General features: G+C 47.6%; 3 protein-coding genes across 5 annotated transcripts in view; 1 reads left to right on the top strand and 2 right to left on the bottom strand.

Annotated features, from left to right (window-relative positions):
* The window catches only part of LOC120900085, a 48797-nt gene extending 45870 nt beyond the window's left edge, over positions 1–2927 (top strand). The window contains exons 3-7 of one of the 2 annotated variants that reach the window (XM_040306667.1): positions 324–421; positions 503–841; positions 986–1105; positions 1219–1772; positions 1845–2927. In XM_040306667.1, the coding sequence (XP_040162601.1) occupies positions 324–421; positions 503–841; positions 986–1105; positions 1219–1772; positions 1845–2277 (1544 nt within the window). In that variant the 3' untranslated portion in view covers positions 2278–2927. The remainder of the gene's footprint in view (positions 1–323; positions 422–502; positions 842–985; positions 1106–1218; positions 1773–1844) is intronic. The other variant, XM_040306668.1, reaches the window with a different exon arrangement.
* A 2050-nt stretch (positions 2928–4977) lies between these two features.
* On the bottom strand, positions 4978–9936 carry LOC120900086 (adapter molecule Crk). 2 transcript variants are annotated; one of them, XM_040306670.1, is made up of 3 exons: positions 9578–9936; positions 9232–9411; positions 4978–9145 (listed from the first exon to the last, which is right to left on the bottom strand). In XM_040306670.1, exon 3 carries the CDS (start codon positions 9095–9097, stop codon positions 8258–8260), a length of 840 nt encoding a protein of 279 aa, XP_040162604.1. In that variant the 5' UTR covers positions 9098–9145; positions 9232–9411; positions 9578–9936; the 3' UTR covers positions 4978–8257. The 2 variants fall into 2 exon arrangements, with proteins under 2 accessions (XP_040162604.1, XP_040162603.1); XM_040306669.1 differs by having other exon boundaries at positions 9236–9411.
* Positions 9937–10951: 1015 nt separating this feature from the next.
* LOC120903540 (sialin) lies at positions 10952–21249 on the bottom strand. Its single transcript, XM_040313025.1, has 6 exons — positions 21117–21249; positions 18181–18290; positions 13237–14126; positions 13031–13163; positions 12705–12946; positions 10952–12618 (listed from the first exon to the last, which is right to left on the bottom strand). Exons 2-6 carry the CDS (start codon positions 18197–18199, stop codon positions 12430–12432), a joined length of 1473 nt encoding a protein of 490 aa, XP_040168959.1. The 5' UTR covers positions 18200–18290; positions 21117–21249; the 3' UTR covers positions 10952–12429.
* Between the last annotated feature and the right edge of the window lie 602 nt (positions 21250–21851).

Raw genomic sequence — 21851 nt, 5'->3', positions numbered from 1 at the left:
AGTTCTGAAACCCTCTTCAGAGGCTGCAACACCTTTTTGTACAATAAAGTCTCGTGTCCTTGACAAGTCTTAACACAACAACACGCTTCTTCGTGCACTTCCCCGCGCCTGGAATCCGTCTTAATGATGTAATTTTTCATCCCTAATAGAGAAAAGGGGATTTAAGGAAGTCAAATCCCCTTTTTGCACCACCATCACCTCTTCCAAGGTCCTCTCTTGAGCGTTTATTGTACTTTGAGTGCCTTAAAGTAGGTCACACTTTCACACAAGGTGTGTTAATAATGTGCTTTTCTTTGCTTCCTTTCCTTCCCTTTTCCTTCCAGACGACATTGACAGCGACCGTGACGATGGCAGCGACCGCGAGCACCTCAGCAGCCCTATTCCAAACGAGCGTCCGGAACGAACCACGCCACTCAATCTAGTAAGCGACGCAACGCGCAATTCACTATCATCTCTAGTCGCTCTTTACTGACGTTTTCTCTCTCTGTCTCGCTCCCGCTAGATCACAGATTCATCGCGACGGACACCCTCACCACCCGCGTCCAGTGCCGTGCCGGGCGGTGGGCTGGGAGTCGCCCTGGCTGCCCTACAGAACCATCTGCCCCTCAGCTCACTGTTCCTGCAGAACCAGCTCGGGCTCGGTGGACTGGCCGGTCTGTCCGGACAAGACATCGGCATGCTGCAGCAAGCCCTGCAAGCCCAGCAAGCATCCCTCCAGCAGCAGCTCCAGCAGTACATGCTGCTGCAGGTACAGGGAGGAGCAGCGAGTGCGAACGGGAATGCTGCCGCCGCGGCCACGGCTCAAGCGCAGGCCGCCGCTCAGTTTCTCATGCAGAATCAGGTACGTAGCAGTTGTCTAGAATGTCCTTTAAGATGAGAAACAAGGCGAGTGCTGTTCTTGTGTAGTACAGCTCTGTATCTCTCTCTCTTGCTCTCTCTCTCTCTCTGTTCTCTCTGGAATGCTTGCACTTAATCCGCGGGACAGCTAAATCTAAGCTTTTCCCCAACGCCCGGCACGGATTGTGCCACCAAGCAGCCCACCAGCAATGGGAGTGCCGCCGTCATCGTCAGCGAGGGACAGACCGTGTCTCGAACTTCGATGCAGGTCACATGGCTTCCGTTGCATGACTTTCCCCCATCTCTTTTACTCCTCCCTGGCAACTTCTTCCCCTCTAATTGTATCCTTCTAACACACTCCTTCTTCTTCATCTTCTCCAGGTCCAGCAGGCCGTTGCCCAGCTGCAGGCCCTCCAGAAGCAGCAGCAGCTGAAACCGACCAGCTCCACGCCAACACCGGGCGCGACCGCCACCAGCTCTCCACTGCACAGTCCCTCCGGCAGCCCGGGGCTCCATCACCACTCCACCCAGACGGGCGCCATGCTCGGTGCAAGCCAAACGACACCGCCGAACGTAAGCCAGCTAAACGTGGGCGGCATACTAACCCCCTCCACACCCGGCTCGGGTGCTCACACACCCCAACTCCAGAAGCATTCCGCCGCGCCACGTGCCCTCGAACCGTCGCCCGAAGAAACGACCGACCTGGAGGAGCTGGAACAGTTCGCCAAAACGTTCAAGCAGCGCCGGATAAAGCTCGGCTTCACGCAGGGCGATGTGGGGCTGGCGATGGGCAAGCTGTACGGAAATGACTTCTCGCAAACCACCATCTCCCGGTTCGAGGCCCTCAACCTGAGCTTCAAGAACATGTGCAAGCTAAAGCCGCTGCTGCAGAAGTGGCTCGAGGACGCGGACAGCAGCATCTCCAACCCGGGCGGGTAAGCTGGTGTTGCCATTCCAACTATAACCTTAATTACCTCTAATCAAACGCTCTCTTCTCTCTTCCTCAGACGCATCTTCAGCCCCGCCGCCCTCTCCAACACGATGGCCACGCCGGAAACGATGGGCCGGCGGCGCAAGAAGCGCACCTCGATCGAAACGTCCGTCCGCGTGGCGCTGGAGAAAGCGTTCCTCGTCAACTGCAAACCGACGAGCGAAGAGATTTCCACCCTCGCCGACAACCTGTGCATGGAGAAGGAAGTGGTGCGCGTGTGGTTCTGCAACCGGCGGCAGAAGGAGAAGCGAATAAACCCACCGAACGGTATGGACAGCCCGACGCACTCGTCCGCCAGCGGAGAGCTATTCCCGGCCGGCCTCGTGCCCGGACTGTCCTCACCTTCGTCTGCCACATCCGGTGGTGGTGGTGGTGGTGGTGGTGGAGGACACCACTATGCACCGCACCTATCGCTCCATCATCACAGCGGGAGCATCAAGCAGGAATGACCGGTGTTGGTGGTCGAGCGAGCGCTTGGTTGGCCATCCCCACCGTCCCCGCTGGAACGAGCGCCGCAGAGCTACCTGCACTGAAGCAAGGACCAGGATTTCGGCTGCTACTGTGGGGGGAGGGGGGAGGCGACATATCAACAGTATCCCAACACAGAAGGTGTAATAAAGAAGAGGGAGAGAGAGAGAGAGAGAGAAAAGTAGAAGCAAAGAAGGGTAGTAAGTATATATATACGATATTTGCAGGATTATGTGTAGTATCTGTTTAGCTGGTAAGATGCTCTTAGCGCTAATATAGTCACAGTTTGAGGTAGTAATAGTAGTAGTAATAGTAGCTCCTGACGTAGGTGATAAGAGTGTGAGATGCGAATAGGGAACTCGAGCTGTGTGTGTGTGTGTGTGTGTGTAAGTGTGTGTGTAGCTCTGCTCAACAGGGGAGCTCTCAAGTACTACGGTATACCAGGGTTAGTGTACTACTGGTGAAGTGTACTCAATGCTTTGCGAATACGGATGTGAGACATTCCATTCCATCCGTTTCGACGACCATTGCTGTTCTTTTCTCCTAGATCAAATACGTCATGTACATAAAGGATCGTATCAACCAGACAAGAAGCCAAGAACTCGTAACGAATTTTCAAAAAAAAAAAAAAGCTAAAATAACACAAACTTGTTTGCTTTTCCAATGTCCATTCCTCTCTGGTTGGGTTAGTTTGGGTTCCTTATAAGAAAACACTACATCGATTACATTCCAATTGGTTTTCCCACTAAAAGAGCTTCTTCCCTATAGTAGGCTCTGAAGACAAGGAGTAGAGAAGCCTGGAGAGATAGAGAAAGAGAGAGAGAGATATCCAAAGAACTTTAGTTTATTACGACGCGGAAATGCCGACGAACGTTTCGTACACCTGAATACAAAGCTAGTTAAAAGACGAACAATCCTTTAGATTGGATTCAGAGGAAGATGTGTAACGAGTGAACGCAAACCTTTATATGGGAGAGATACATGTGTACCGCACGCTGCTGCTGTGTGTGCCTGTGTGTTGTCGCTAGAAAGAGGCTCTTGAGAAGTGAGAAAAGTCGGACGAGAAAACAAAGGAACAAAGTGGAGAGTGGAGAGAGGTTGACTTTTATCACTGCGTGCGTGTCTTCCATTATATACGAACCCCCTTTCTCCCCCCGCTACCACCAGGGAATAGATGAGGATTTTGCCCCACCCCCCCCCCCCTCCAAAATATCATCCCCCTTTCCCTCCCTTTCCCACACCCCCCCCCCCCCCCCCCACTGAACGGATTAATGTTCCTAAAGAAACATACACACATAAGCCAGCAAAGAGCCAGGAAATGGGAAGCTGACTTAGGAGCCGTAAGTGGGCTTGGCCAACTAAGCTAGTGTGTTAGAAACAAAAGCGAGCCAGCGCCGCAAGCTGTAAGATGTATATTATTGTTTGTGTAAGTAAAACAAAATGGGAAAAGTTTAAGAAAAAATACGAACAAAAAACACTCACACACACGCACATACATTTAGATAAACTGTAAAGTTTAGTGGAAAATCATCAATCGTATCACACACACATAAAGCACAAACTGCCAATGCGTGTGATATGGTTTATCATTTTCCCTATGATCGCCAGAAAACGATCGAGATCGAGCGTAGATCGAAGGAAAGGATCGAAGGTGTGTGTGTGTTTGTGCGTGCTACTTGTAGATAACAATTTCATGAGCAACGAAATCTGGGGAATCCTTTATTCCCCCCCCCCCCCCCTTTTTTGGGAATGTATGTTTGTCTGTGTGTGAGTGTGTGTGTGTAAATCCCAAGAAAGGACAGACCATATCCACGTTAAACGAAGGGAAAGATATTTAATTTGTTACTAAAGTTAGCAATCCGAGCGATAAAATGCGGGATTTTTCGTCTTACGTCTTTTCATTTGTCTCTACATTTTTCTCTTTCTCTTTTTCTGTTTTTTTTTTCAATGCAATCCCCGTTTGCCCGTTCACTTCTTGTATCGATTTTTTTTTGTTTTGTGTTTTTTTGCCAATTTGTCCAAGTGTTATTTTACTGCTGCCCCAAAAGTGCTTTTTGATTTTTGTTTAGTGTTTTTTTATTACTGTGTGTAGTTCGTACTGCGTTCGTGTTTCGTAAATATAAACACTAATTTTCCTCTCCCGTTATAAGCAAAAAACAAACAAACCACGAAACACACATAAAACACACACACATACAGTACACTTCCCAGTTTTGTTTTCGGCGGGGAAATTGAGGTTTAGTAGGAGAGACTTCTTAGTGAATTTTGAGCGTATTAAATGTTGTAAAGCAAAAGCGAAAGAAAGGAAAGAAAGAAAGGAAAGAAAGAACACATAACAACAAAAACCCGCTAAAGTTAGTGTTTGTTAACACAAAACAAACTGTAAATAGTAAACAACAAACAAAAAAGTGGAATATTGGAAAGAAAGGGAAAAGTAAAAAGAAACTCACACATAAGAATATGCAAAACAACAAAACTACACACCAGAGTTTGCAGCAGGAGGAGACGAATTGGAATAGGCGGGATATTAGTGGAAAGTGAGAAAAGTGAAAATAAAAGAAAGTCCTAAATAAAAAAAAAGTATGTAAAAACAGAATTTTTCACAATATAAAAACAAAAACAAACAAAACAACTTTTGTTGCTGTTCGGATGATTTTGCTTTTGAAAGAAAGAAAAACTAATTTAACTTTGCAAAGATACAATACAGAACTATATTTTTCCTTCCTTTCTTCTATCGCTGTTTCTCGCTTCGTTTCTCTTTTATACAAATACATGCTTTTTGTTGCATTCGAGAATGTTGTTGTTTTCTTTTGTTTCCTTTTTTCTTCATCGCTTTTATGCATAACATGCATTATCGTTTCCTCTTCTACTAAGCCGTTGTTTTCTTCTTTTCTTTTCTTGTTTAGGTTTTCACTTCTCATCCAGGAGCTCTAAGGGATAACTTATAGGTGACCTCTCCTCCTCTGCAGCTTCTTCGACTTACGAACTATATTTATATATATGTTGTTTTTTTTATTATTTCGCAAACACAACCCCAAAACTGTTCCGAGAGAAGGGAGATAGAGAGTTATACATACATTATAGCGTTTTTTGTTTTTGTTCTGGTTTTGTTTTCTTCCTTGAACAAATGTGGATCGTTTCTATCTTGTTCGATTATGATTCTGTATCTTTTTTTTATGTGTGTGATTTTGTTTGTTTTTCAAGCTAAATTTTTTTCGCAAAGTATGTGTTTGAATATTGATACGGTTTTCTTGTTTTTTTTTTTGTTTCTTTCGTTTGCATTGGCTTTGTTTGTTAAATTTTATAGCATTTTGCGTTGTGTAAGTGTAGGTTTCCGGTTTTTTTTTTCTTTTCTTTTCTTTTCTGCTACTTATGTATTTGGTAAATATAATATTTTTGTTTGTTTGTGTTTGTTTTCGTCATATATATTCTGTATGCGATTGTTTCGCTCGCGGTCGGTTCTATTTTAGCTGGTCGGTCCGGATTCGCCCAAACTCTCCACTAGCAACACACGGGCGAAAGGGAGTTGGTGTTGAGGGGGTTTTAGCTGCTGCTACTGCTGGTTGTTTTCTTTGCTGGATTACTCCTTTCTTTACTTTTATTTTGGTGTATACTATCTATACTGCACTTAAGGGGTCGTGTTGTTACCGTTTGCACAATCGTTATATAGGCGACGCCACTACTCGTTCTTCCGTCTCAAAAACAAACCCGGGGGAAGTTCTGTTTCGATTCGATTTGCTTGCAGTTCTTATTATATTGCACATTTTGACACATCGTATTATGGGGTTTTCTTTTTTTTTTTTTTGGTGTCGTCGTCATCGTTCTACTTGGGTTTGGCTCTTTGCAGGAAACAATATTAGCTTCTTGCCCCTGGAATCACATCCAACTTCTAACGCACACACACACACACCCCGAGATACACACTCAAGGGTTGTGTTGTGTGTTTTAGTACAGCCTTCAACATAGAAATCTTCTTCCTTTCTTCTTCCTTGCCTCGTATCCATCCATGCCCTGTCTGGAGGCTATCGCTTCGTCTTCGTTACATTACATTTCGTCACACGTACACACGCACACACACGTTTTCTAATATAAAAATAAATTGCTTCAGTTTCGTGACAGTTTCCCGCGCCTAGATCCGTGCTCAACCTACGATCGTTTACGGCCTGGGACCATCATCATCATCATCATCATGGGGTGGTTTGTTTTTCTCACTCTCACACTAGTAGTGCTAGGCAAAAGCGTTTGTTTTACCGCTACCGGTACCTGTTTCTCACTTGCTTTTGGTTGTTATATACTTTTAAATCGAAACACTCCTCTAATCTACCGGGACACGACGTTCGTTGACTGGGCCGAAAACAGAAACAGAGCGGGGAAAGAAGTGAGGGGCATTTCAGGGGAAAAACATTCAAGATCATCCCGAACCGATGCATTCACATACATACATCCGCCGTTCGAGAGCAGGAGATCAATGCGATAATAATGGGGAAAAGTATTCAAATTGTTGGGAAATCGCCATCCATCTCTACACGTGCTCTACAATCAACTAAAAATAAAGACAACCCTGCGATCTGCAATCATTCTACTCTAGTTGATCATGTGGAACGCAGGGTGGCCGGTGCGATACGATTGTGCCTGCGAATGGTGGGATCGTTTGGCCACGGTAGAGAGAGAAAGAGAGGATAGAAAGAGTTGAAGGACACCTATATGCTAATCGTATCCATGCGGTTGTCCGTTGTCCTACCGTTTTTGTGCCCCTATTGCAACGCATATTTCTTGCTCCTCTCCTCTCCTTCTTCTTTTTACTTGCTTGGTCGGTACATACAAAAGCTATAAAACCGAAAATCTCCGCTAATTTCTCTGCTAACTGGTCACTGCTGTTTTTTATACTCTCTTTCCCAGCCAAATCTTGCCATCATGGTTCCTGTTCTACGTCCGCTACGAGTGGACCTGAGTGTGTGAGAGAGTGTTGTGTTAACACACGACTGTCCCTGATGTTGCTGTTTATGTACTCCCCCCTCCCCCCCATCCACTAAAAAACGTGTAATAATTAAATCTTAAAATCTACAGAGTTTCTTTTCGCTTTCTTCCCGATAGTTGACTTTTCGCGTTCGATCGATTCGGGTCCTCTGGATCGCGAACCCTCTTGCAACAACAACAACAGCAACGAGAGGGGGGACATTTGAATGTAATATAATAAGCTGGTAAATAAAACTCCCCTTCCCCTCTCTTGTCATGACCCTACGCGTCTATATAGGCTGTCGTGTTGTATCTAAGCGTGTCGTCGTACCTATCTACCTACAGTAGTAGGAGCTTCTTCTTCTTTTTCTCTCGCAGCTAAGCTAAACCTACTGTAAATTTGCCTGGAATTTGTGTTGTTTGTTGCCTCGGAATCGCAAATCATCATCATTATCAACAAAAGAAAAGAGAAAAAAACGTACTACTAACAAATAATAACTATACCCTATAATTGTAATTAAAATCACCTTAAACTGAATGACTCGGAACGTTCACGTACAACACAGGATGATGTGGGCGCATTACTACTACTGTCTGCCTCCCTTCTACCTTTTACATCACGCGCCTTCGTGGGTTTAGTTGTTGTTTTTGACTTACACACAAAACTGGACTAAATACAAAGCTGTACACATTAAATATAGTTACTTAGAGCAGCATACACTCACACACACATGCAGACCGGTACCCCCAAAATAGGGGCGCCAAACCCCACCCGGAAAGGTTACGGGGTTCACATCTGTTTCGAACCGAAACGCTGGTCGGTTTTTTGTTTCGAAAGAACAGAAATTCCGTTAAATTAATAAAAATAACCGAAGCGATACTACCACACACATACACACATACTCACGGAGACGGTTAACACATAATGGTTTGTGCGCAAAGTCGCTCTATCAGCACGAAACAGGAGAGGGGAACCTTTCCTCCCCCAGCACAGCTAGCACCGGTTCACTCGTCAATAAACTCCACGTGCGTGAAGGGGAAGTGGCCAATCTTGCCCTTCAGCTCTCCCTCCCACTGTCCGTTGATGTTCGTCTTCAGCACCTTGATAACGTCGCCGACGCTCAGCTTCAGGGCCGTCTCGTCGTACGCGTTCGGGACGCGCTCCTGCTTAACCCGTGCCAGTGCTGGCAGCTGCCGGTTGAGGTTCGATTTGAAAATGTTCGAATTCTCCGAATGATGCATCCCACCACCACCGGTCGCCGGATGCGCATGGTGATGGTGATGATGGCCCGGACCAGCACCGCCACCACCACCACCACCCGAGTTTGGCCGCTCGATAATGTTTTCCTCGTATCGCGTCACGTACGGCACCGGTATCTGGCCCGTTTGGCCCGCCCCGTTCCGCGCCGTCCACCATTGCTCCTCGTCCTTGCTTATGATGTGCAGTATCTCACCCTTCTTGAACGGCAGATCGTCCGGATCGCTCCCGTCGAAGTCAAACTTGCCAATGACCTTCTCCAGCCGGCGCACCATCGGCCGGCGCAGCGGTGTCGTGTCCAGATAGTGCAGCTTGTAGAAGGACAGCAGATCCGGTAGGTCGGCAAAGGTCTGGTCACCGATCCGGTACACGAAACACTCGTCGCCCGATGGCAGTTTGTTGATGATGTAGTGGCTCACTTTCGAGTCTTCCCGCACGCACAGCACGAAGTCGCCCACGATCGTTGTGCTGTCGCGCACCAGAAATACGCCACTTTCGCGCTCGTTCAGCAGCAGATCGGTTGCGTCCTGGCGTGACATCGCCCCGAAGTACCAGCTCGACCGATCGTACACGTCGAAGGATGCCATGGTGCAGCGGTGGTGAGGTGCCTTTTGCGGTTTCTTATTGTTTTACACCTAAAAGCACACACGCCAAAAGGTACGTTATGCTCAACACGGTCCGGAGAATTGTAACACCAAGTTGCAAATTTTCATCGCCTTACCCACCTACGGTTCGCTGTACACGCGAAATGAACGCGCGATATCTTCCACTTCCGATATGGGCGTTAGACTGAGGGAGGGGAGTGGGTTTGCGTCCGTCAAGCCCGTCCGATTCTGCCCAGTCCGCCTAGTGCGAAAATCGTAGCAAAATGTTCTGCATCAACACGAGACGAGGGAACACACTGCAATCAAATAAAAAAAAAAAGTTAATCATAACGGGAAGCAGCAACACACACACAAAAAACGGGGAGTGGTAGAGGCCAGTCGCGCTAGCTAGCCCGGATCGCGTCTAGCGATTTTCTAATTTTCTTTAATAATCCCATTGCCCCTTTTGCCGTACGTACGTACCTACTCCACCCAACAATCGCTGCCCCGCCACTCGTACACTCCCCTTCGCTCGCAAATGCACTTGTGTGTTTCGGGCCAATTATGCTAATAGAGTGGCTGCTGCTGCTGCTGCTGTTGCTGCTGTTGCTCTCGCACTGCCGCGTCCTCTCCCCGACTGTGCAAGAAGCAATTGTGACCGACGGGGTATAGAATCGAACCGCGGGTTCTGCGGTTGTGTGCAATCCGTACAGGACAACCAAAGCGGGGGAACGAAAGGAATTAGCTTTCAATTAATCGGTACTTTTAATAACAACAACTATATTATTGGCAGCCGAGGCGACTCCTTTTCACGCAAATCTGTCACATTTTATTTGCGATGCTGTCAGATCTGTCAAAGTCCGAGGGGCGGCACAAGGTTAGCTCATCTCGCACACTGTCACAGTGGATGTCGGCGATGGACAAAATTTTTGGGATGTTGAGAAATTTGGTAAAAGATGAAAAACATACAGGCGTCCCCCGAGTTACGACCCCCTCGAGTTACGACGATTCGCAGATACGACGATTTTGATTTTGACAGTGAAAAGTTGTCAGTGAGAAGAAATTTATGTATTTTTTTGAATTTCTGTGCTGAAAACCGTTACAAACACATTTCCAAAGATTCTACAACTAGCCGATCTTTGATATTTATATCGCGTAAACGACTTTCGGTGTAAAATTAATACATTATCAAACATTATTTCAAATAAAAATCACGATATCATAGATTTCGCCTCTTCAACTTCGGTTTTAAACTTAACTTTGACAGATATTCGACATACGACTATTTCGACTTACGCCTTGCTTTGGGCCATTTTTTCGGTCCCAAATACAGTCGTATCTCGGGGGACACCTGTATTTTGAAAAATGATGTAACGGTTTCTGTTCAAATGTCGAGTACAGGTATTCCCCAATATGCGCGATTTTGATAAACGCTCTTTTCAAAATTTGACAGTTCTTCGAGCGAATTGTACTGATTTGACACAACAAATATCAAATGCAATGTAAAATCCCTTTTTATCGAATTTGTAAAACCATTTTAAAAGGTACAAAATTGTAATCTTCAAATGAAATCAAATCGAATAACCCAGAATCGACCAAGCTCCGTTTATATATGAAAAAAAATCGTTAAATAAAACACAAAACATAATGGCATCTTATATTGGCTAAATGCTTTGCTTGCTTACTTACCTTACACTCTCCACGTGTTCTCTGAGCACGTGTGCAGACGAAAAGAACATTCTAGATTGGGTTGTTCGGTACAATTCGCATGACATGGCCACAGGCCTGTCCGCTTCGTCCTTTAATCATTTGTGATGTCCCTTTTTTCTCATTCATTCAACATTCTTCGACAACGCTGACTTCAACATGAAAAGACTTCCACGTTCACAGTTACTTTATTGTTCAGTTTTTCTATCTGTTTAAAATGAGTTCAGTACACGCGCTTAGTGTGTATGTATATTATTGGTACACGAGAAAGAAAGAGAGAGAAAAAATGGGGAAAAACACATTGTAAATAAAATATCAAGTACCGTCGTGTCTCTGTAAAGTTTAAGTAGATTGATTAGCATCATGATTCGACCTAAACATACACACACGTTTACGCACATATACACACGCACGCATCTAAACCTGTACGCTAAGTAGCTTTAACAAGATTCCTTCGCTCCCCACACGCGATATCAAAGAGTTCTTAGTAAAAAAGGCACATTTATAGAAATCTATTCCTGTTAACAGTTGCCCCACCGTTCGTTGGGAAAGCACATGTGTGATGGATTGGTTTTTGTGTATGTGAAGCTACTCACAGTGTGACATTCGGTGGACGTCCCCCCCGTTCGTACTGAGATGGAAAGAAGTCTTGAGGAGAGGCCCCCGCTGGATCGGTTCCGCTTCCACAGGCCCAACACAGCAAGCAGCTCTTTCCGGTCATGTTCATATACTCGCATTCGTTACGATTGCACCATTTTCATTAAAACATGAAAATCGTTCACTCCTCTCATGACGACCGTTAGTGACGCACAAACGCCACACTGAATCACGCCCTTCTTCACATAAGCACACACACACACACACAATTACGCTTTTTGTACATTTTAAAAATTAAGTCAAACCCCCTGAATCAATCAGATACATCGCTTCCGTTCCTCTGTCTTGTACCCTCTAAAAGAGGTCCTACTCCTACTTTTCCTGTGTGATCGTGGTTTTTTTTTTCTTCTGAGTGTGTGTCGTACATGATGATGTTTCCCCCCAATTTGCTTCTATTACCAAAAACAGAAAAAAATCTGGATTAAAAACCACTATCTCCGCTGATCTATTCCTACTCATTGCTCTACACACCTATTAACGCTGTAATTGGCTACAAAATACTAAAAAAAACAGCATTTGCACGCTCTCGGCACGCGAGGCACAGCATTTCCGGGTGATTCGATAGATGCGGGGGGGGGCTTGCTTTTAAAACAATAAGTTATTAAATGCTACGACAAATCTCCTCTCTGTATCCCTCTATCGCTCTTCCTTCTTTAATGTGTCTTCTTTTACTACGGAACACGCACACGCGTAAACGTACGACATTCGGGTTTTTTTTCACAAAAAAAATCCTCTGTCATTTTTGGTGGGGGGAGTTAAGAGCAGCGGCTAACTGTTTGGCCTCTTTTAAAATAGAGAATCTTACTGCTTTTGCTGCCGCTTCGTTTGACCTCTCTCTAATCGGCCAAATATAGCACCAGCACCGCCGCCACCATCCCCACCGTTTGCTGCCGACGTATGTAAGAGAAAACGGACACACCCACACACACACACAAACACACGGCGGCCACGGTTGTGCGCCGTGTCGCTGTTTACTTGACCGCGGCGGCCTGATTGCGCAGCGGCACGCCTTCCTCCGTTTCAACGTTGCCGTCGCCCTTCTCCGGCGGATTGTTCCAGGCTTGCAGCTCACCCGTACCCATCAGCACGTACGCAGAGGAACCCGTAATGTACACCACGGCCAGGATCCAGAACACAATCTGCCATTGGCCGTAGGTTTGCTGATGAGAGGAAGAGAAAAATGAAACAGATTTTAAGCAACTTTTGCTCTACTTTCGCGACATTCATTGCTGTATGAGTAACTTACATTGTCGTTGGTAAGCACACCAACCATGTACGCCGACACGAAGCCACCGAATGAGGAGAGCGTGTTGGCCATACCGAAGATGGTGCCGGAGAAGTTGGGCGCAATGTCCAGCCCGTTGCCGAGATAGCCGGCCGTGACGGCACCATTAAGGAAGAGGGACAGCGTGAAGATACCGACCGCCCAGGAGCGGTTCTCTCCCATGTACACTTGAATGATCATCAAGAAGCCGGGAGTCATCACAGCTGAGGTGAAAAAACAAGAAGGAAAAGGAAATTTTTACTAACTGAGAGCCCAGAGGACATTGTCCACTCCTTTTCCCTACTTACCGAAGGCGGTGAAAATCTTTCTCGTCGCAGTCGTCGACAGTTTACCCGATTTTCTCAAATAATCAGCTAAATGCGATGAAATCACAGCCATGGCGTACTTGCCAAAGTAAGGCAAAGACGAGAGCAACCCGTTCTGAGAAAGGAAAAGAAAGAGACGATGAAGTAATCCCCGTACCCCGTTGCCAGCTTAATCCAACCGCACTTACCTCCTTAATGTTGAAATGCAGAATGTACTTCATGTAGGTGGGCAGCTGGTTGACCACGGTGAAGAACCCAAACACGGACGCACCGTGCGTCAGGATGATGGCCCACACCGGCGGCGAGGTTAGGATCGACTTCCACGGCACGTACGAGGGCTTCTTCTTCTTGCCGGCCGCATTGATGGCAGTTTCGATCTCCGTACGCTCCTCGGGCGTGATGCGCGGATGGGAGGCGGGCGTTTCAAACACCACCAGGAACCACACGACCGACCACAGCAGCCCGAGCCCGCCGGTGAAGTAGAACACGCTCTGCCACCCGACCGTCGCAATCAGGAACCCACAGATCGGCATCGTAATGGCGGCACCGAGCGACGAAGCCATCATGTTGGCGATGAACTTGGACCGGTCCATCGGTGGAATCCACACCGCCGTCAGCGGATGAATGGCCGGCCAGGAGGCGCCCAGGAAGAACCCGAGCACGGCACGTAGAATCACCACCGCAATGTAGTGCGTGTTGGAGGCGAGCGGCGTCAGCAGGGTCAGCAGGCTGGAAAACAGCATGCTGTAGCCGAACACGCGCCGTCCACCGACGATTTCCGCCAGCCGACCACCGGGCAGCTCCGTCAGCACGTAGCCCCAGAAGAAGCTGCCAAGCATCAGGTTCTGCTGGCGGGCGTCCCACTCGAACTTGTCCGCCTCATCGATCACGGACGCTTCGGTCGTGGTGTCGGTCAGGTTGAGGGCGTCGGTCGTGCTGTTATCGTCACCGGTCACCGTGCTGACGAGCGTTTTCGTCATCGCCACGATCGCGATCGTAAAGTTTACGCGCAGCGCATAGTTCAGCATGAAGCCGAAGATCACCATAATGTTCAGCACTTGCCGGCATGTTATCCATCCTGCGAAGGAGCGAAAATAGGGGGAAAATGGAGAGATCATCGTTTTCGGATACAGTTTAAAACCACAGCGTTAGATAAGCAACAACAACAGGCATGGCGTTCTCACGCGTAATACAATACGCAAACGGGGGGCTCGACACATCAAAATGACATCAAACCACAAAACAGTGCATACAGTGAGGGGGCATGCTTTCCCACTATTGTTTCGTGTCACCCTTCCGGCCACAATTCATTTGCAATCGAGCGCGCATATATCACCACCTCGATTCGGTATTACGGTCGTTTCGTTCGTCGTTAGGTTAATTTATACGCCACATGGCTCTATCGGTTTGCTTCTGTTGCTGCTGTTGCTGTTGACGTTTTCACACGAAGGCCACACGACATCCACATGCTACAGCTGCGCCACACCACTCCCCTAGACCAATTTTCGACCCACAACACCACGGCAACGTGGAGCATATCTACTAGCAGCCTGTTGCGCGTCGCAGTCGCTTCTTTTGCTATCTTTCATCAACGAATGCGAATTCGGATGGCCCCCGACCAGTTCGTTCGTTAGCACAGCGACCCTCATCCTCCTCCTCCTCCTCCAGTCAATACATATAAATTACGCATTGAAGCTACAAATCAACCCGACCGGGACCGGGGGAGGGTTGGTTTGCGATTGACGACGCTGGCGCAGTCACATAAAGTGAACAAGAAAAACATACGTTCAGAAATGGAAAACTATCTCATATGCTTGTGTGTCCGTCTCCTTATCATAGCGCAAAACCATAAACACATCAATCAATACTGATGGTGGTGGTTGTTGGTTGCGCGTTGTTATTTGTGGAATGGCATGGGCCACTGATGTTGATTTCGCACAAGCACGAGGAGCAGTGCGGCTCTCCACCACAAACACACACGCGTGCTTATGTTGATTACTATCCCTGCTGCCCGCTGCTAGCTGGGAACCTGCCCGTTTCATCCTCCACTAGAGAGAGAGATGATCCCCTTCTTGACCTCTCGGGTGGGCCCATCAAAAGGCGCGTATGCTCTATCAACAACTATTTTTCCGATTCGCAATTACAATTAGCTCAATGATCGGTCGGTGGTGACTACCTCTCGGTAGTTTGAAGGGGCCGTACTTTAACCTTATAACGCGAGTGCGACGTACGCAAACACTTGCGTCTAACGGGCGAACGTCGTCATCATCATCATCACCATCGACAGCTCCAGCTCCAGAGGGAGAGCCAAGCCCCCAAACGGGTCGACGGGCTATGTGTTTGTGGTCGTGTTTTTGCAACGTGCTACAGCATGGGACCGTATCTATCATTCGCATGCGGTGCACGAGGCAGCAATCTTACAGCAAATTACTGATACCATGAGAAAGACCAGGAACCGTCGCAAATGTACTGAAAAAAAACACCCCATTACTCATCCCAAAACCTCTCTGTTATCAATTCCAGCCCGCTCATAACGCATAGCAACGCCGACGATGTCTTATCAATTGGTGCTAATGCCATTCTTGCCAAGGTAAGAAATCGGTAATGTTTCTATATAGTATACAGAGTTTTCCAGGAGTTCTCATAGCTGTGGGACACCTTTTTTTACTCTTTTGTACGTGAAATGAATTTAATGTAATGGTAATTGGACTCTAAAGCACCCTTGTTGGAAAACTCCAATAGGAATTTTCAAGGAGCCTGTTCAAAAAAGGAACCATAGAATCCAATTGCCATCATATGACGTTCAATTCCAATAGGAAATAGTAAAGGAAGTCTCCGACAGCTACGAGAACGCCTGGAAACCCTGTAAATGGTCTCACAGTTGGCAATTTTAAGGCATAACAACTTTCTCTGAATATCCTCTGACTCAACAGATCTAAACTTAAACAGCAAAACCTAAAATTTTACGCTAATTAGTGCATCCAACATCTCATCTTTACTAATTTCTTGTGTACAGAAAGGTGACACCATCGACCGGAGCTGGGCAGTTCCAACTCCGAGCTGGGAATACTGCGCCTTAAACCACAATTCATCTACAATTCACACCCATACCGTTACATCCGCTGGTGGGTTACTCTGATTAAACCTGCCACGATGACACGATGATCACGAACCGATTAAAGCCGATCCACACCTCCCTCCTCCCTTTTCTTATCGTGTACCTGTACCGACGCACGTGAAGAAGCGGCTGGGAGCCGGGGAAAAGATACCGGCACTTGATGACGTCTCTCCAACATTTGCGCCATTTGTGGCCGCGATTGCGCGCGGTGGTGTTCACGCGGTGGTACCGCCAAAAATGATTGACGGTGGAAAAAATAGCTCTCCACACCCATATCCCCGAATGTCACCATCGCGCCATCATGCGCGCGTAACGTTCTATATGTCGTTATCAGTGTGACCTCGAAGCTCGGTCTCTTTAGCTCGCAGGCCCAGTGTTAAGCGCTTTTTACGCACAACCGGGTGCTGCTGTTGTTTATTTCCCTCCCCGGTCTGTTCTATTTTAACCTAAAAGTATACGCAAAACAGTAACGTTGTCACATTGGTTTTTTGTGGGTCCGTTCGTCCCGCCTATGGTACACAGCGGCAGCGTGAGAGGGGGCACAAGATTTGCAAAAATAGCTCCAATATGTCCAAGGACGAAGCGATGGCGCGGTCAGTGGTTTTGTGTCTTTGAAGCGTTCAAATGGGACATAAACCCCCGCATGGGTCACACGGGCCCGTGTTATGTCACGTGTGCGTTCTAATCTGCCCCTGAATGGTGATCCCAAGTAAAGCGGATCTTCTGTTTCTGAGCATTGTTTGCCTTTCTATTTAGCAAACAGTCTAATTTTGAAAGAAAACGTTTTGTTCCTCAAGCTGCAAGGTTGGGATACACTTTTAACCTTCTTGGCCGGTGGTGTTGTGCTTGCTTTACGGAACCACAAATGTACCCAATCGCAGCAGCGTTGTTTTGGCTAATGATTGATACGAGAACGGCGAATGCAATTTCCGCTCCGTAACAGGGCGCGCCGCTCCCAACCAACAGAGAACCACGGGCCACGAAAAGAGAACCATATTTATTATTCCGAAACAAAGTCACCCACCGATAACCCTGGGCCGCGGGTAGAGAGGTCTCACACTCGCCTGATCTTAGGTACGTATGTATTTTGTAGTTAAACGCGCCAGATGGGTTGCTGTCCGTGTGCACCGAACGCAACGAAAGCTCCCTCCTCACCCCAAAGTTCATGCCTCTGATTAGCCGAGAGGGGGTTGTACATTCTTTGAAGGATGACCACCAAACATCAACAGTGTTGTTTAATCGGGATGACTGTTTTTTATTTCATTTCGACCGTTTGACTGAAAACAAGACGTTAATGGCTTTTTGATCTTCCAAATTTGGCCCGCTTGTTTCCCTCTCCCGAAATGTGTTCCAAATGCGGGCTTACCCCTTCTTGGAGGGAGTGGGAATACGGGTTTTTTTAATTCAATTAATACCCCACTCGAATGCTCTCGAAAGCTGAAGCGCTCGCTTTGGAGCTCGCTTGCTTTATTGGTGTCATACGCGTTCAATTAATTGTAACAAACAATACGGTCGGTCGGTCGTTCGGTCGCGGCTCGGGTAGTCGGGAGGCTCGACATTCCAGAACAAAAATGCATCCCCCACCCTTTACACATACACACACACTTAGACAGACGGGGGAGACACACAACTATCCCATGCACTAAAGAAACAATCTATTTCGATTGACCCATTCATGAGTGTGGGGAGGGCCACTACCACTTAATTGTTTTACAGCCCCATATAGCGTCCATGAGAGCGCGGCGCAGCAAATAACGACGCGCTTGCTATGGCAACCTAGCAATCTGGAACGTTCTCTGCTTGGGGCGGCTTCTTCGATGTGCCAGGCTTAGGAAAAGAAAGTCTTCAAATGCATCCAGCCGGTGTGTGTGTGTGTGTGTGTGTGTATGTAGAGCCGTCCCGTCGATGGGGGTGAATAATTTATTCCACGGCCCACGGATAAGGGTGGCCCTGTAAATGGAGCCTAACGCCGACGTATTGCGATCCTCGATGTAAAACGAACAAGCCCGCTTACCTGCTATGCCGGTCGACATCTTTCACCCGGGGTGGACTGAGGAGTGCGTGCGGCGGTGGGCAAGAGTTCACAGGCCACTGAGACACCGGAGTTTGAGGTGACGGAGTAAACTAGAAAGAAAGGAAATGAAAGAAAAGTGTTTTAGACAGAGCGCCGAATTTAGCATACCACACGGTCAGCAATTGCGCATTGTTGGGAAATGCATGCAACCAGCAGCAGTTACGTTACCGGCGACGATACACGCCACCACACACGTGTCATAAACACGGAACCGTGGCCCTTTTTTGTAAACATGTCTGCTAGACTTCACTAACTGTGACACAGGGAGTGGCTTTTGAAGAACACAGAGAGCCACAGTTTGGAGGAGGGGGAGAATGTTAAGCAAATCTCTGTCAAATTAACACTTCTACCTTCGGCAGCCTACTGCGTTAATTGCCAACGCACCCTCCTCTTCTCTCTAGAGCAAATATTGACGAAAGCAGGTTGGAGGAGGTATGAATTGCTTCGTTTTTTGTTTCGTGCGTCGTCGTCGTAACCGTTTCGTTTGAAGAAGAAGATCGATGAAGCATAAAAAATTGTACTGTTTCCATTAGTTGGCCAAGCTACAAGACAGCTGCGCCAGCATTTTAACCCATCCCATGCGTGTGTGTGTGAGTATTTTGTTATTTCGCTTTGCTTTCCGGTTCCAAGAAACAAACGGTCAAATCGATTCTAAACCGGCCCCCCTCGCCGAAGGCCAATAAAGACGCCTGGCGGCACGAGATCAGCGAAACTGGAGAAGAAGGAGGATCAGTCCGGCTTCTCTGATTCATCTCGTGCTGTATAATTTATACAGCGAAGAACGTGCTAACCGCCAAACTGCGCCATAAAAAGGCACTTTAAATTTGGCGGCAACACGGGCGTAGGCTGGGCCTGATTTTAATACAAGATGGCACTGGGGGACTTTGCTAACAAACGGGTTTACGGTTCAGGACCTCAGGAGCCCGATGCAGAACCACTTCTTCTTCAAGGTCAGCGTCATCGCAGTGGTGCGTAAGAGAGAACACGGGACGCGTTTAGTAGGCGCAAAAGCTGTGGCTAATCAAGTGCATTTTAAAAGAAGCTTGGCAACGGCCAGAAAAGACTGCCTTCAACCGGTTACAGGTGATGATGATGATGATGATGATGTGGTGGTTGTGCCGGTATTTCCCAGGCGCCATGTATGTCCTTGGCTATCCTGTTGTGTCACCTTGTGCCCGTGCTCGCTCGCTCGCTGTTACGTGGCTTGGCAATGGCACTTTTTTACGATCGCGCGCAAAAAAACAGGTCGGACACGTTGCTTTCTGCCACCGAAACCTGACCCTCATCCGCATCCCTCTCGTGGTAAGGCGAGAAGTTGGGCTCTCGCGTCATGAAGCCCTTTCATGAAATCGCAAGAACAGCGACGCGAAGCGCAAGACGGCCGCGTGTGTATCTTCGCGCAGTTCAACGGACGCCTGCCTACGCCCCGCGAAACGGGGTGTAGGGTGGCCGAGTCTGCTGCATACGTGTCAATGGCGTGTGTATGGTCGAAGCACACAACCACACAAGCGTTTTATGTTTAGCAGCCGCACGTTCATCATCGTCACGATTGTTTGCGGTGTCGGGCGGTGGTTGTGTGTCTCGCCCGCTTGATATCTCTTCGTTGGTGGTGTGTAAGGGGTTGGCCACAGGGTAATGTGTACAGAAGGCTTTCGCACACCGTGTCCGTGTCTCTTGCGCGCCTATATTTAGCCATACCTCGTCGTACACACCCGCCAATTAAAAGCCTTCAGGCACATATTTACATGCCACTCTCACCGGACCATCGCAGCGGTCTCTCTCTCTTCTTGTGCCGGGTGTCTCTGCTTCTAGCTCGCCCGCTAGATTTAATCTTTTTTATTATAATTGGCACTGGAATGCTTTATCTCCCGGTGTTAGGTGTTCCATCATCATCGTCATTACGGCTTGGTTAGTCTGGCTACTAGATCTAACCGGATTTTTCATCGGGAACTGGTTTTAGACCGCGGACGGGGGAATGCTTGTTTGTTTGCGGCGCTTGGCCCTTGTTCTCGGATAACGCGCGACGCCACAGTACCAGCACCGTGGGCTAGGTTAGGTTCTGGTCCCCTCGATCTGGAGACGCGTTGTTTACGTCACACCGTCTCTGCAGGAGGATATAATGACGGTACGTCCACTAACACCACCAAGAAGCTTCTATGCCCGCTAGAATGCAATTTCGAAATGAGCTTCATCGTTCATACACACACACACATACAGACACATAGCGACACGCACAAAGAAGCCCTAATACCGAAAGCGAAGCATTTGTGTGCCGCCAGCTGTTTTTCGCCGGCTCCGGTGCGCCCCGCCTTTCTTCCTGCAGCTGCACACTCCCTGTCCTCCCATTTCCTCTACGTTTCATTATTCATCACTTTCTTCTTCACTATGCGTTTTAAAAGCGCAACCTTCACTTCACGGTTCGCGACCTCTTTTTCACACAACCCGAAAGTGCCGGGACGAGGGACAGAAATATCTCACACAGTTCGGTGGCGGCGTCGTGTGTGCGTGTTCAATCGCTTTTTCATTGCAATTGTTCGCAAACTTCAGTACCGACCGATACGCCTTCTATTTACCAATTACTACGAAAAAGGGGTTTGGGTGAATTATTCAAGAAAGACACACACGGCGGCCGCGTTCGATCGCAGCACACCCCGGGTGTGTGAGTGTCTCTCTCTTTCTCTCTCTCTCTCGGTGTTGTCAACGTGAAATGCGCGATCGCGCCGCGTAGTCAAGTGCACACACATTCCCACAGAGAGCAGCCATGGCAACCGGAGGGTTTACATTTCTCTTTGCTCAAAAACTGACGTTTAGCAAACGTTACTTTTCACAGAAATGCTGCAGCTATCACTTGCAGTTTAACTTTATTCAGAACTTACCGGGGAACAAAACAGTGGACCGGAGACACACACCAAGCCGAACCGTTCGGCACGAGAGCGAAAATGGAACAGACAACGCACAACGACCGACGGACGCTCGAGACCGCAGCATATTTCTGGCCGTCTCCGGCTTTGCTCGACTGCTCCGCGTACGTCATGGTTCAAATTCGTGTACCAACACACTCTCGTGCCCGTCCCGCCTGTACGCACATCAATTCACGAGTACTGTATCCGCTACAGTGCCAACCGTAAAAACTATCACTCCGGGATTGGTTTAAGTTTAAATTTTTAATAATAGTGAGATTTTTTCACTCCTTGATTCAAGTTATATTGAAAAAAACGTTTTATTCTGGTCTTAATTTTGTTATAATTTTATTTTTTAGAATATTTATTTTAGAAACGCATACGCATTAAAGGGAGAATATTTTTTTTTGCACATTACTGTTCCGTCTGTTTCATGCTGCAGAAAAATGTATGTAGGTGTGTGCTGCGTAAGAGCCAATACTTACCCCCACCCGGCGGCAAAGAAAAAGAAGCGAAACAGGCATGCTTTCCCTCCCTGCAACCCAGTCCTCACCCGCACCGAACAATTCGTACGACATCGTCACGACAAAAGCATGTGAGATGGCGGAAAGCACGTGATTGTTTCACCAAATTTCCGTTGCGTGTGAATCACGGCAAGTTGAGCCCCTTGGCACGCTGGCGCTAAAACGTGTGGAGGTTGTGCAATTCAGC

This window comes from Anopheles arabiensis, chromosome 3, assembly GCF_016920715.1.
Source record: "Anopheles arabiensis isolate DONGOLA chromosome 3, AaraD3, whole genome shotgun sequence".
In the NCBI taxonomy this organism is placed as follows: Eukaryota; Metazoa; Arthropoda; class Insecta; order Diptera; family Culicidae; genus Anopheles; species Anopheles arabiensis.
Note: the sequence above shows the minus strand (reverse complement) of the source record. Positions and strands in the feature narration are given on the sequence as shown.

Bases quoted from the DNA above. Each gene is read 5' to 3' on its own strand.
- LOC120900086 (XM_040306670.1), bottom strand. From the start codon at position 9,097: ATGGCATCCTTCGACGTGTACGATCGGTCGAGCTGGTACTTCGGGGCG.
- LOC120903540 (XM_040313025.1), bottom strand. The intron at 13,164-13,236 runs GTAAGTGCGGTT...TTCCTTTCTCAG, and splicing joins TGCATTTCAACATTAAGGAG to AACGGGTTGCTCTCGTCTTT. The intron at 12,947-13,030 runs GTAAGTAGGGAA...TTTTCACCTCAG, and splicing joins AAAGATTTTCACCGCCTTCG to CTGTGATGACTCCCGGCTTC.